Genomic DNA, 12,421 nt, shown 5'->3' on the forward strand with positions numbered 1-12,421 from the left:
CCTTCCGCCGTACGACCTCGGGCCGCAAAAGCCGTATCAGGGCCGTAAAGATTATTACCATGTCAGGATGTACTATGTACAATTAACCCTCCAAGGCACCATTAGACAAGCACTGATTTCTACCCCGATGAAGACGGGGCCTGTATTCTCAAGTGTTCTTCAGTGTGCCGAATTCTTAAAATTTCATGACTTATATTTTTCAGATATTGATGAATGTTTTTACAAGGAGGGTGGCTGCGATCATTACTGTCACAATATCCTCGGTAGTTTTTATTGTTCCTGTCGTTCTGGATATGTCCTGGATTCAGACAGAAAGACCTGCACAGTGTTACGTAAAAGAAAACGAACAAAAGGTGAACTCAGTAGTTTCCGTATAAAACGAAATTTTTTACGAAAAATAAAGCTAATTGCTAAGTCAGGGATAGAATACAAACTGTAAAAGTGTACAGGCTACTTATCGCAGCTGGGACGGCAAAGCTCCAGTCTCAGAGTTGTAACAGTCAGTCGCATGAATAAACAGTCCTTTGGCTTGCAGGCTTGAAGTTGCACAATGTCCACAGCATAAATCCAGCGTGGCAGTGAAGGTCTTGAAAAGTCTTGAAATTAATACTGCTGGAGTTTCCAAAGACTTGGAGTAACACGCAAGAGACACGATCCCAAATATCTGACTGCAACCTGTGCCAGCCCTAGCTGCAGCAATTGTCTTGGTTGGAGGGGCTTGGGCTTCTGTTGTGCGGCTCGCGCTTTGCCCTGGTTGGGGCAAGGCGCGAGCCGCACAACAGAAGCCAAAGCCCCTCCAACATCCTTATGTGGTCATATAAGAGCATATAAGAGCAATCTAGAACTTTTATTGACATGCTTATTGCTGCCCTAAAATTACCTCTCTTACACAACTAATTAAATTTCCAGAACATTCCAAACACGACTAATTGAATTCAAGGTAGTTAGGTTGTGAAGGAAGTGACCTTGAGAATGTTCTAGACTAATCACTCTCAGGTTATGAGTGTGGGGGAAAATGACCTACATAACAACAGGTTCGTTAAACATACTTGGAATTCTGTGGTTGATATCAATATAGCTACAGAACGGGGCACCGAGCAGGGTGGAACCGATCCCTCAATATACGTTACAGAAAGAGAGACAGAGACAGAGACAGACAGACAGAGAGAGAGAGAGAGAGAGAGAGAGAGAGAAAGATCAAACGTCCAGCAAGTCCAACCGATAGTATGGTCATGGATAGTCGACAGTCAAGAAAGAGTGCAAACACGGCGATGAAAACCGATGCGGTAAATGAGTTTCCACCTGTATGCGGCGGAAATAGGTTTGTTGTGCGTATCTCAATTATTTCTTGCCGTAATTATTGACACCGCAAATGATGCATTGTACTTAGACTTTTGAGAGCTTTGGCTGAACATAGCGACAGGCGACTTTGGTATTCGCTCGGTAAATGTGTTCATTTCAGGTGCATCGTCTGAATCGTGCCTGATGAACTACTAGTATGTCAGAAGCTGATATCCAATTAGGTGGCTGAATCTTACCGTTATAATTAAATAATACAAACAGACTCCCTAAGTTGTTGTGAATAGTGACAATCGGCCAATCCGATATAACCTTCCGAGTATGCTGCACATCAGCAGAATCAGTCCTGCAGATTTGAAGGCCGTGGAGTACCCACTGGCCAGGTGGTGTACACCACACTCGTAGTACTCATAATAGGGCAACGCAATGATGGAAGAGATCGGAGTTATGTTACATCTAGGGGATCTAGGGAACATCTAGTCTTGGGTCTTGCTGAAAATTGAATTGCGACAAAATTCCCAACAAGGTATGGTTGGGGGAGGGCTATCATAAACCAATGTGATACTCTACCACGTAATAGGTAAGACATGAATACACAAATAAATGAACTATGGCTATTGTTATAGTATGACTCGAGTAAAACTGTACAACACCTTGAATAGTATTTAAATGACAGTGCTTGGGTACTTCGCGCCTCAAATGAAAGACTTTGACTTTTATTAAAAAATTTTCTCAGGCCAGGCAAACTTTCAACCATTCATTTTTAAAATCGAAAATGAAAATCTGGGTTTACCGTGCAAAGTCTGGCACTAGAGAAACAAATCATCCAATATTTCCCGATATTTGAAGTTCAAAATGGCCTTCATCCCTGTGTTATCTCTCTTGGGGGATTCCAGATTTTCGCAAAACTAAGCCCTTGAAAACTTTATTTACTCTGTAAGCTTAAGCTTCAAAATGAACCCCCAACAAGAATATCTGTCACCGAGGTGCATTCTTAGAGGTATCCAATATCGCCTACACTGTTAAAATTGTAATCGATCAAAAACTGTCATTTACACTAAATCCCTCCTTTAAATCCCTCCTTTAAATCCTGATTGCGCTTGATCGTCGTACGGCATGGAGATGGGCCGCCGCCATTTTGTTTGTTTACACTGAGAGTTGCAATGTCAACGGGTGTCGCGCGCGACATCGCTGTCACGCCACGCACTCGCTACTTGTTCGAAATATTCGTGTTCTTTAAAGCCCGACATCGCTTCGAATCGTTTGTTTACGTTGTTTACCAACAAATTACTAATGTTGTTCGGGAAAACGCTAAAACCGATGACGTTTATCATGCTAAATATTGGCTCATATTTTTGTGAAAATTGACAATTTTATTTTTCCTCCTAGAGTTAACACAGGGGAGGCGGCAATTTTGAATTTCAAATGTCGCTAAATGGGTCATTTTATAATTTCTTTCCCTTTTACCAAGGTTGAAGACAACCCATGCCCGTTACCTACATTTCACCACAAACATTAGTGTCTCTATAATAGTAACATGTTCTCGCCTTTTTTCATTCATTAGGTACTTTGGCCTAAGGAAGGTGCAAACATTCGAATTTGGTCCCTGTTGAGCCGCAAGAATGATGGATTCTTGCAAGTTAAGGAGAAAATTGCAAAGGACGTATTCTCGGTTGATGGCACAGGAACTTACGATAGCAACAGTAAGTAGCCCAGTTAAATGGCATAGGTTGGAACTCAGAGCTTCTGCGCGATAGGAATACGACCCCTATTAGCATTCTGTGGCACTGATGATTTCATTTCACTTTTGAATTAGAAATTTCGATGTCAGGTACGCGATTTTTCATGTGATTTGACACGTGACGACAAGACAGGACGCTACGATGGATAAAAATAGGAGAAGATTGTCAGTCAAAAGACAAGATCATTCTCGCGAACCAGAACATGATTTCGGCTCCGCGGACGCACGCAAAAATTTAGGGAACGCATGCAGAGCTGTTGCCCAGTGTCGTTTACGACGATGAACATGAGTGGCCGAGTGCAGAGGTTGTCGCGAGTCGCCGTAGACTAATCTTGTTCCATCTTATCAGTCATAATCTTGTGATGTGAAACAGCCATCAAGTTGTATTCTATGTCGTACACTTGAGTATCCAGTCGTATTGTAGAAAATCGGTGTTAACCGGTTCTAACCGTGTTGTCACCGCTTCTCACTATTGGCAGCCCATTTCCGCATGTACAAGCAACACTTCCAATCAATAAACGTCTTGCAGCCACATGGTCCAAAAAGTCCGTAAAAGCAAGTAAAAAGCAAGGTTAACCAAGAAAGTGTACGTGCATGGAGCGAGGAGGCATATAATAAACTGATAAACATGTGTGAGAGGAGACGGAAGCCCTCAATTGCAGCACCTCCTCTTCCGAGTTCTCCTGCCGGGCGATGCAGGGTTAGGGACTGTACGCAAAGTGCCAGGGAGGTGCAAGGTGGATTGGAGAGGGTCGCAAATTTTCATTCCCATGTTTAGGAGAGGGTCATGTTTTCTTTCAAATTATATTTGGCGAAGGGTCACAAATTTGTCAGCAGGGAATATTTCCAATTAAAAAGGTCTCATATGATTGGGTACTGGAAATTAAGTGTCGCACTGAGGTCGATTCTCTGCAATAATACACTTACAAATTATTGCAGTAAAACTCCATTAAACGACGTACACTGATGTCTTCTGCCGTGATCCAGAGATGTTGTGCTTGAACTTTCTTAGACTCTGGCATACAAATGTGTCATATACTGTTGGTATATATTGGGTCTCAGAGTGAGAAATTTCCCAAACAAACTGATATATGAGTGAGACTTAATCATTGAATGTCAAGTGAATTTCTTGGTGTAATATTGACAGCAAAGTAAATCTAAAAGAGAGCACTCACAGGAACCTTCAAGCAAAGTTTAAGAAACAGGTTATATTTGAGTATGTTGTTTACAAAAAATTAAATGGAATAAATGCTTCAAAACTGCATCTCAAATTTCTTGTACAAATATGCACTTGAAACTATCCTATGATAATCAAGTACATTTTTACTTCTCCTTCATCCCTAAAAAATATGTGGTAATATAATAATTTGGGGAACTTGAAAAAATATTGATCATATAGAAAGGGGACTTGACATTTTTTGAGGGTATTGAGGGGGATCTGAAAAAAAAATAAGATTTTAATCGCGATTTCTCCAGCTCCCTCCCCCATCTAACCGTTATTTGTGAATGCAGCATCAAACCTTGCCCGATAGTAATATGGTAAAAATGTGGTTTCCGGGTAGTCATGTTGGAAAAAGTTAGAAACAAGTAGTATTCAGCTGAACTTTGTCGGGATCTTTGGTCATAATAAGTGCCTAAAAACAAGATATCGATGAGCGTTGGCAAATTTTAGAATGGATGCGAAACAGTCCAAAAATGATGAGCAGCTATCTGTTTGCACACGGATTCGGTTGCTCGTATATGGAATCTACCCTAGCTGTGCTGCCAGCGTAAAAAGTCGTCGAAAATCAGCACATAAAAGACAGAAAACCTTATAGAATAGCAGTGTCACAGCTATTGACCCACAGCTACTTTAGAGTTACAGGTAGTGTACTTTTCGCTTATAAAATATTTCCTAAACTGTCACATTCTGACCAGGTATCTTCAGATTCTACGCTTTCAACGACCCGAATATCACTGTTCCCGAATATGAGTTGTCTGTAGAGGTGCCTGACGACAGCACTTCAGCCTGGATTGGAATACCTGGCAACAGAATAGGCAAGGATGCAGACAGAAATAACATTTACATGCTGCAGTGGACGGAAGATGGTGGTATGCAAGCGAAGGTATGAGTTTTGACGGAGTGATAAGACAGGGAAATACGTATTTGCGGAATCGACTTATTGTTATTCGCATTAATTTATATATAGCATTTTTATGCACGCATTGTCATATCATGAAAAGCTGTGTACAATTGGATGGATTGATGAATGGATGGACGGACGGACGGACGGACGGACGGATGAATGAATGGATGGATTAACGCATGCCTGCATGTACGCAGGCGTGCAAGCATGCTGCATGCATGCATTCATGTATCTCGAAGACCTGTCGCCGGCGATTCTCCGATTGGGGAAAGTGAATGGGAATACACAGTGGAGAATCCGGGTATCGATAACGGTATCTCACCCTATCTTGAGTTCATTTCATTGATATATATGATCGTTTGTCATTTGGATATTTGAATTGCTGTCTCTATACTTTCCAGGGTTTTAAAGCTCCCGAAGATTATCGGAAACGACCCGACATCTCCGACTCAGTAGAGCGGAAACAAGCAACATTCTTGGTCTCGTTCAAATCATCTACAAACTACTTGAACCTTCAGTGGTCGCCCTCAGGGAACTCCTTTGACTCGAGAGGAAAATCATCAGGACTGTAGCCAGTGGAAATATCACGACCATTAGCGTCAATCCGGACAACAGTCAGTTTTCTTATGATCCGGGGATGCTGTATTATCTGCCATATGTAGATGACTCTGAGTTGTAGCCCGACGGCGATCTTTAGGTTAAACATTTTATACACTGGGCCTTCTCTCTTTCTGCGTAACAACCAGTGAGACAGTGATACACACCAAAAAAACTTGTGAGGATTTTCAAAAAGTTCTATGGTAGATATGATGACATTGCGGCCAAATACGACACCTCGGTCACTCAAATGATTAGCGACACAATTCCCAACTTTGAATTATTACAGTGATTCATATACAAGATAGACAATTTGGGGACCAATCCTGATGGATGTAGCATGCTAGCATGGTATGCGTACCCATTCCGGACAACTTACTATTAGTGCTTCAGGATGGCCCTACTTAACTTTGTAAATCACAAACGTCCCAGGGACCCGTTATGTATTACCTTGAATAGAAATGATTATTGGACCAGTTTCATGTCATATTAATGATATGGACTATCGAAAACTGCTATGACTGTTTAAGACAGCTATTGCTAGTCGCTCGACCAATGAAGCTAATCCTTTGCTGTGATATTTACCGATGGCCGGGTCTAACAGAGCTAATCTGATCTTTGTTTGGCATCCAACCAGCAGAGGAAAGTAAAGACTGTTGGTAATTGCCCTCCCGCTGCGATTTGAAAATGTTTATTAACCTATGTGACATGGCTTAGCCTATACATTATCAATTAGGTCCAAAGACGGAAAATATGCATATACTTGGATAATTAGCCTACAGGTTATTTAAGAAATAAAGCAGACCCAGCGACGGTATACCACGAGATTTTGACCAGTTCACGACATATATGCACGAGCGATAGCGAGTGCATATATGAAGTGAACTGGTCAAAATCGAGTAATATACCGTCACTGGGTGTGATTTATTGCTATTATATCATAACAGTATGTTGAAATTCTGGCTTGGAACGTCAAAAAACGGATTTTTGCTCAAGCTAAGAGCTCTCGCGTATACCAGCCATGATATATCGCCAATATACCACGGTTCTTTCCGCGTCTCGACTAATCAGATCGCTGCATTTGCGCCATCAATATACCGGTATAGATATAGTAGCATATAAACCACACCCAGCGATGGTTTATCATTCGATTTTGACAAGTTAACTTTATAGGCCTATATGGACGAGCGATGGCGAGTGCATAGGCCTTTATGAAGTGAACTGGTCGAAATCTCGTGGTATACCATCCCTGGGTGTTGTTCATTGTTTAAATAATCGATTTATCATATACCCATGCCAAGAATGTTACACATACTTACGAAAAACCTCAAATTTTGAGGCCTTACTTTATTACGCCTTGCGCATAAACATCGAAATATTTGTGTGACCAGGCTTCATTCATAAAGTATTGTAAGCTTAGGCCTAAGCTTACGACGAAGTCAACATCACACGACACATCGCTGCAAGTCATCCATATCTCAAAGAACGCAAAGAAGAAAGACATCGGGATTGAAAAAATCGTCGTACAGGGGGAACTTTTTAAGGTGCAATATGGTATTGCAATTGTAACCGATCAAAAACTGTCCTTTGCTTTAACCCTTTCCTGATTTCGATCGCGTTCGATCGCCGTACGGCACGGAGATGGGCCGCCATTTTGTTTGTTTACACTGGGAGTTGCCATGCCAATAGGCGTCGCGCGCGACATCGCTGCAAGTCATCCATATCTCAATGAACTCCAAGAAGAAAGACATCGGGATGAAACAATCGCGTACAGGGGGAGCTTTTTAAGGTGCAATACAATTGTAACCGATCAAAAACTGTCCTTTGCTTTAAATCTCTCCTGATTTCGATCGCGTTCGATCGTCGTACGGCACGGAGAAGGACCGCCATTTTGTTTGTTTACACTGAGAGTTGCCATGTCAATAGGCGTCGCGCGCGACATCGCTGCCACGCCAAGCACTCGCTACCAGTTCGGAGGTCCCGGTCGTCCGAGGTAGACAGTGCCGTGCGAACCTCAGAATATTTGCTACAGCTTGTCTGAAAAAAAACTTCAAGAACTTTAACAGAAAAACCATGGCGAAACATGCAAGACTCAACATGTTATTTCCGTATTTAACAACCCGAAATAGCCTATCCATGTTCCTCAAAGACCCTTCAAAGTTTAACGTCGGCGACATCGCTTCGCAGGCGGAGAGCGCCAGCCATTTCGTTTGTTTACGTTGTTTACCATCAAATTGCACATGTACTTCGGGAATACTACGAAACTGACGACGTTTATCGTACATATCTCGACCCCGTGAAATTTAAGTATCGCGGCTGATAGTTTACGGTAAACGTCCTAAGGATGAAGCGATATGGGCATGGGTATATGATGGGCATGGGTATATGATAATACGCTTAGTACTTTATGTTTAGTTGAAGTTTCAATATTGACAGCTTTCTGATACAAATTAGGGAAGCTCTTTCTTATGAGACATGGCCTATACAGGGGCCACCATTACACAAAGTAAGCTTAAAGTTGATGGTTGAAACCAAATCATTTTTACTCGATGGTTGACATTTATTGAGATATATTAATTTACCAATAAGCTATGCGACTGTGGAAGAACGCCACTACCTTATCGCATAATCTGTGGTGTACATAAGTTATTTTCATGATTGAGTGACACGGTTATTTTCTGTAGTTTGCTTTAACGAGCAAGTGAAAATGTAAGCTTACGCCACAGATCTTATGCCGAGTTCGTCCTGTTATTATTGCATATGTTCCCTTAAATTAGATGGAAATTGACTTTTTTGGCGGGGAAATATTTTGTCAAGAGGGAATACTTTTGCTCATTTGCATAAATGCATGTAAACACCATTTATATTTTGCTTGCATCATTGACGTAAACTGGAGTATATATACAATAATTTGTATCGCCACAGTTTATCTTTTTACATTTGTAATTTCATTTTAAGATAGTAAGCATATTATCAAATATTTGGATTGCATGTAACAGGTTACTGTGTAAATTGATCAATAAAATTGCATATTTGCATCACTTTGATAGTATGTTGATTCTTAAGTTGACATTTGGCTTTTATGTGATGAAAATAACATGATCTTGAGGTGGAGCTGCACGTTGCCAACAAAGCGGACGGCTTTTTTTTTCAAGAGAATACTTTTTATCTAAGATGACAAGGAAACCCCCTTATACTATATATTTTCAAAAAGCAGAGTCTAAAGTTTAGTATGGTAGCAATAGTTTATTCGAAGGATGAAGGAGGTGTATATTTTGGGTAAAAACCTTAATTTCAGTATTTATGATAAAAATTAATTTAAGTCAAAAACTTAACACTATTTCTTAAATGTAATATTTCACTTGAAAGAAGAGTATATGTAGGAAAAAATGACTATTTATATTGCATTATCTATCCTCATTCAAAAATTGCATGGGTTGAAAGACTTACACTCAAACAAGTCATTAAAAACATGTTAGCAAAATAAAAATGCCTCTTATTCAAATGTAAGAATTTTATTGCCAAACAAAATAGTCGTTTTGTCATTCAAAGAACATATATTTAAAATTTCAGAAAATTTGTCCCCAGACAGAGTGGAGTTAAATTCGTTTGAAATCTTTGTTAAAGAGAGAAGCAAGGATATCGGGTGATTTGCGTACATTTGCATCAAGTAACACTTCATTATCAAGCAAGTTACGACTGCTTGACAAGCTAAAAGGTGAACCTAACCAATATTGAATCTTTGGTTAACAAATTAATTAAAATTGAACTAATATTGCAAATAGGTGAGTTTTGAGCAAAATACGCTGTGTTTCGTGCAGCGCCCCCTTTATCGTGATTCACACTTGATATCTGATATTCCTTTTTGGCAATACAGAATTTTGTTTGAACAGATGACCTCTAAGTCTAATATTTTGTTTAGAAAATATTTATCTACAGTACATGCTTTTCTTATTTGCACACATCCTTACGAAAACCAATCCATCAGGACCAATATTTTCATAAAATTATGCACAAAATTTAGTTATACAAGACCCACAATATTGCCGTAAACAATACCATACCGTGCGGGTGCGACATGTTGTCATGGTACATACCAGTACACCACCAAGTCGACACTGTATTTATACAACGATGGATTAGAAATGGTGCCTTGCTGAGTATCTGAGAAATTAGTGTAATTATGCGACGACTGTACTCGAAAAAACTTACCAAGTAAAGAACTTAATTTAAGAATTAATTTATGTGCAATACGGTACGACATGCCTTTCGTTGACTTTGACGATGATTCAGGGTCCTCGGACACAAAGAGGGTGACACATAGACAACTCTATGAGTTAATGCGATAGATAAGGGAAGTTTTGGAAAAAAATTGACAGTCCAAATAACTGTCATTGAGGCGCATTCTAACCCAGTCTGAACAATCAATCGTTTTATGGTCGACGTCCGATAGAAGGTGACTGATCTTTATCTCGTTCCCAAAGCCCAAGCAGTCAGAATTTTTACAGTCACTCAACCACAACACAGTTTCAATTTTAAACAGATGACTTTCCTTGCCTAGTGTAACGCCTTCTCTTATTTATATATAAGTTTGTGAATTTCCGAAAGCGCTAAATTAGTCATTGTATCGATTGTAAACGGCTGCTCATTTCAATATTGGGCTGATGGCACAGCAACCCTCTATATTAAGGCCCAATTATCTGATTCTGTATGATTTATAGAATCATTTTCAACTACGTTATATTTCATATTTCTATCCTTGATAATTTCAACGCAGAGTTGATCATTGATGAATATGCCCCGGGGACAGATATTTCGACTCTCAAATTTGTACACTTCTTTTCTGTTCTAACACTTGTGAGATTCATTTTAAAGCTCTTGAAGTACGAAAAAAATTCACCGTCTTAGTTTTTCGAAATCGAAATTTTTTCCCCGTCGAGTTAACAGAAGATGGCGGCCAGTTTGAATTCCAAATAGCGGTAAATGATCAGGAATTTGTTTCTCTAGTACTAAATTGTGCACAATGCCCCCTGATTTTTAGTCTTGATTCAGTATGGGAATGGTTAAGGTTTCGTTGAGGAAAATTTGAGAAAAAGTTTAGTTTTTCACTTTCTTGGGGCATTCTACCTTAAATCCGGAATAGATATCACCATAATGCCATTGTACTATAACCAGCTGTGGAGCTCGCCACTTGTTTCAACAATATGAAATGCTATGAGAGAGATGGTCAACTTGAAACTCGTGACATTTACTAGTAGCCTAGCCCTCTGACTCTTATATATTACCTGAATAATGATATGTCTTATTTTACACAGCGTATATGTTAGATAATCCTCAATGCCTCATTCAGTGACTTATTTGCATTTCTCACTGTGCGTTATTTTTTTCGGGAATTGATTATGAGCTGAGGGACTTTACCGACATTATTAATGTATACAAATGCCGTAAGCATGATAGAATCCTTTATTCTTTTAAAAGAAAGCCGCGAAAATGTTTTGTTGTCATCAGCGTAGCAACCCATACTATAATCTTAGCCTGGGAAATATAATATTTACCAGTCTGATAAATGTTTGTGAGAATGGCTCTAATTTACCAGCAGACGATACAGAATGCACAACATACACAGAACTTCCACAATAATGCTCAGACAGTTTAAAAAAATATTCAAAGACAATTGCTATACACCCACACGGAGTTTGTTGGATGAACGGTTTTTGAAAGTGGACTCAAGGTGACATCAATAAAGATATGTGCAAAAGGACTGGAACAATCTAACTATCAATTTGGTAGAACATTAAGCAGTTTCTGAAGATAAAGTTACCACGAGCACACAACAAACACAATGTCTTTTCATATTATCATCGTCCATATAAAACTCTAATATATTAGTATTTATTAACAAACGAAAGCGCCCTCCCATTAAGATAGATGTCAAGCAACTTTAACAGTTTAAAATTTCTCGGCGTTTAAAGTTAGAATGGAGGAGAAAACGATATCAGATCTTTACCTTCAAAATTTTCTTCACCTTGCAGAAGCAATGTTTAACTAAACGCCTAGACCAAGCCCGGTTGATATTGAGGACTTTCTTCAAGATATAGATTCGACACTCGAAAAAATGCCAGTGTATCGTCGTCGTTGTATTTCCTAACTTTGACGATGTGTAGTGTAGTGCAGTGTCAAGCTTGTTGTGAGAGTAGCATGCTGAAACATGGGCCAGTGGCTAGAGCAGTGGACTCACGATCACAGGATGGTGAGTTCGAGCCCCGGCATGGCCATGGTGTTGTGCCCTTGGGCAAGGCACTTTATCACATACATAGACCCAGTTATCCCTATAGTATGACGTCACACTATAGGTATATGACTACGATGAATCCATATAGTGTGGTGCCGAAACCCTGATTTTGGTCGAACCCAAAAATTTCGGCCCCACAATGGTTCTCGGTGGTTTTTGTATCTTCAAAGCCTACTGAATCAGGATCTGCATGATGCCACCCTGGCACCCTTGGGCATTTTAATATATTCAAGATGGCCGCCAAGATGGCCGCCAAATATGTAAATGGTGATATCTCAGCTCTGTGAAATGTTATCAAAATGATTTTAGTGTCGTATGCCAGGTAAACAGGGCCAAGAAATTCATTTCTTTCATTGTCGAACGTGT

General features: G+C 39.9%; 1 protein-coding gene across 1 annotated transcript; it reads left to right on the forward strand.

Moving 5' to 3' along the window:
• The first annotated feature begins 1,226 nt into the window (after positions 1-1,226).
• On the forward strand, positions 1,227-7,554 carry LOC139118743 (uncharacterized). The gene is made up of 4 exons (XM_070682167.1): positions 1,227-1,286; positions 2,864-3,002; positions 4,958-5,145; positions 5,568-7,554. The coding sequence occupies exons 1-4, from the start codon at positions 1,227-1,229 to the stop codon at positions 5,736-5,738; spliced, it is 558 nt and encodes a 185-aa protein (XP_070538268.1). The 3' UTR covers positions 5,739-7,554.
• The last annotated feature ends 4,867 nt before the right edge of the window (positions 7,555-12,421 follow it).

This window comes from Ptychodera flava, chromosome 19, assembly GCF_041260155.1.
Source record: "Ptychodera flava strain L36383 chromosome 19, AS_Pfla_20210202, whole genome shotgun sequence".
In the NCBI taxonomy this organism is placed as follows: Eukaryota; Metazoa; Hemichordata; class Enteropneusta; family Ptychoderidae; genus Ptychodera; species Ptychodera flava.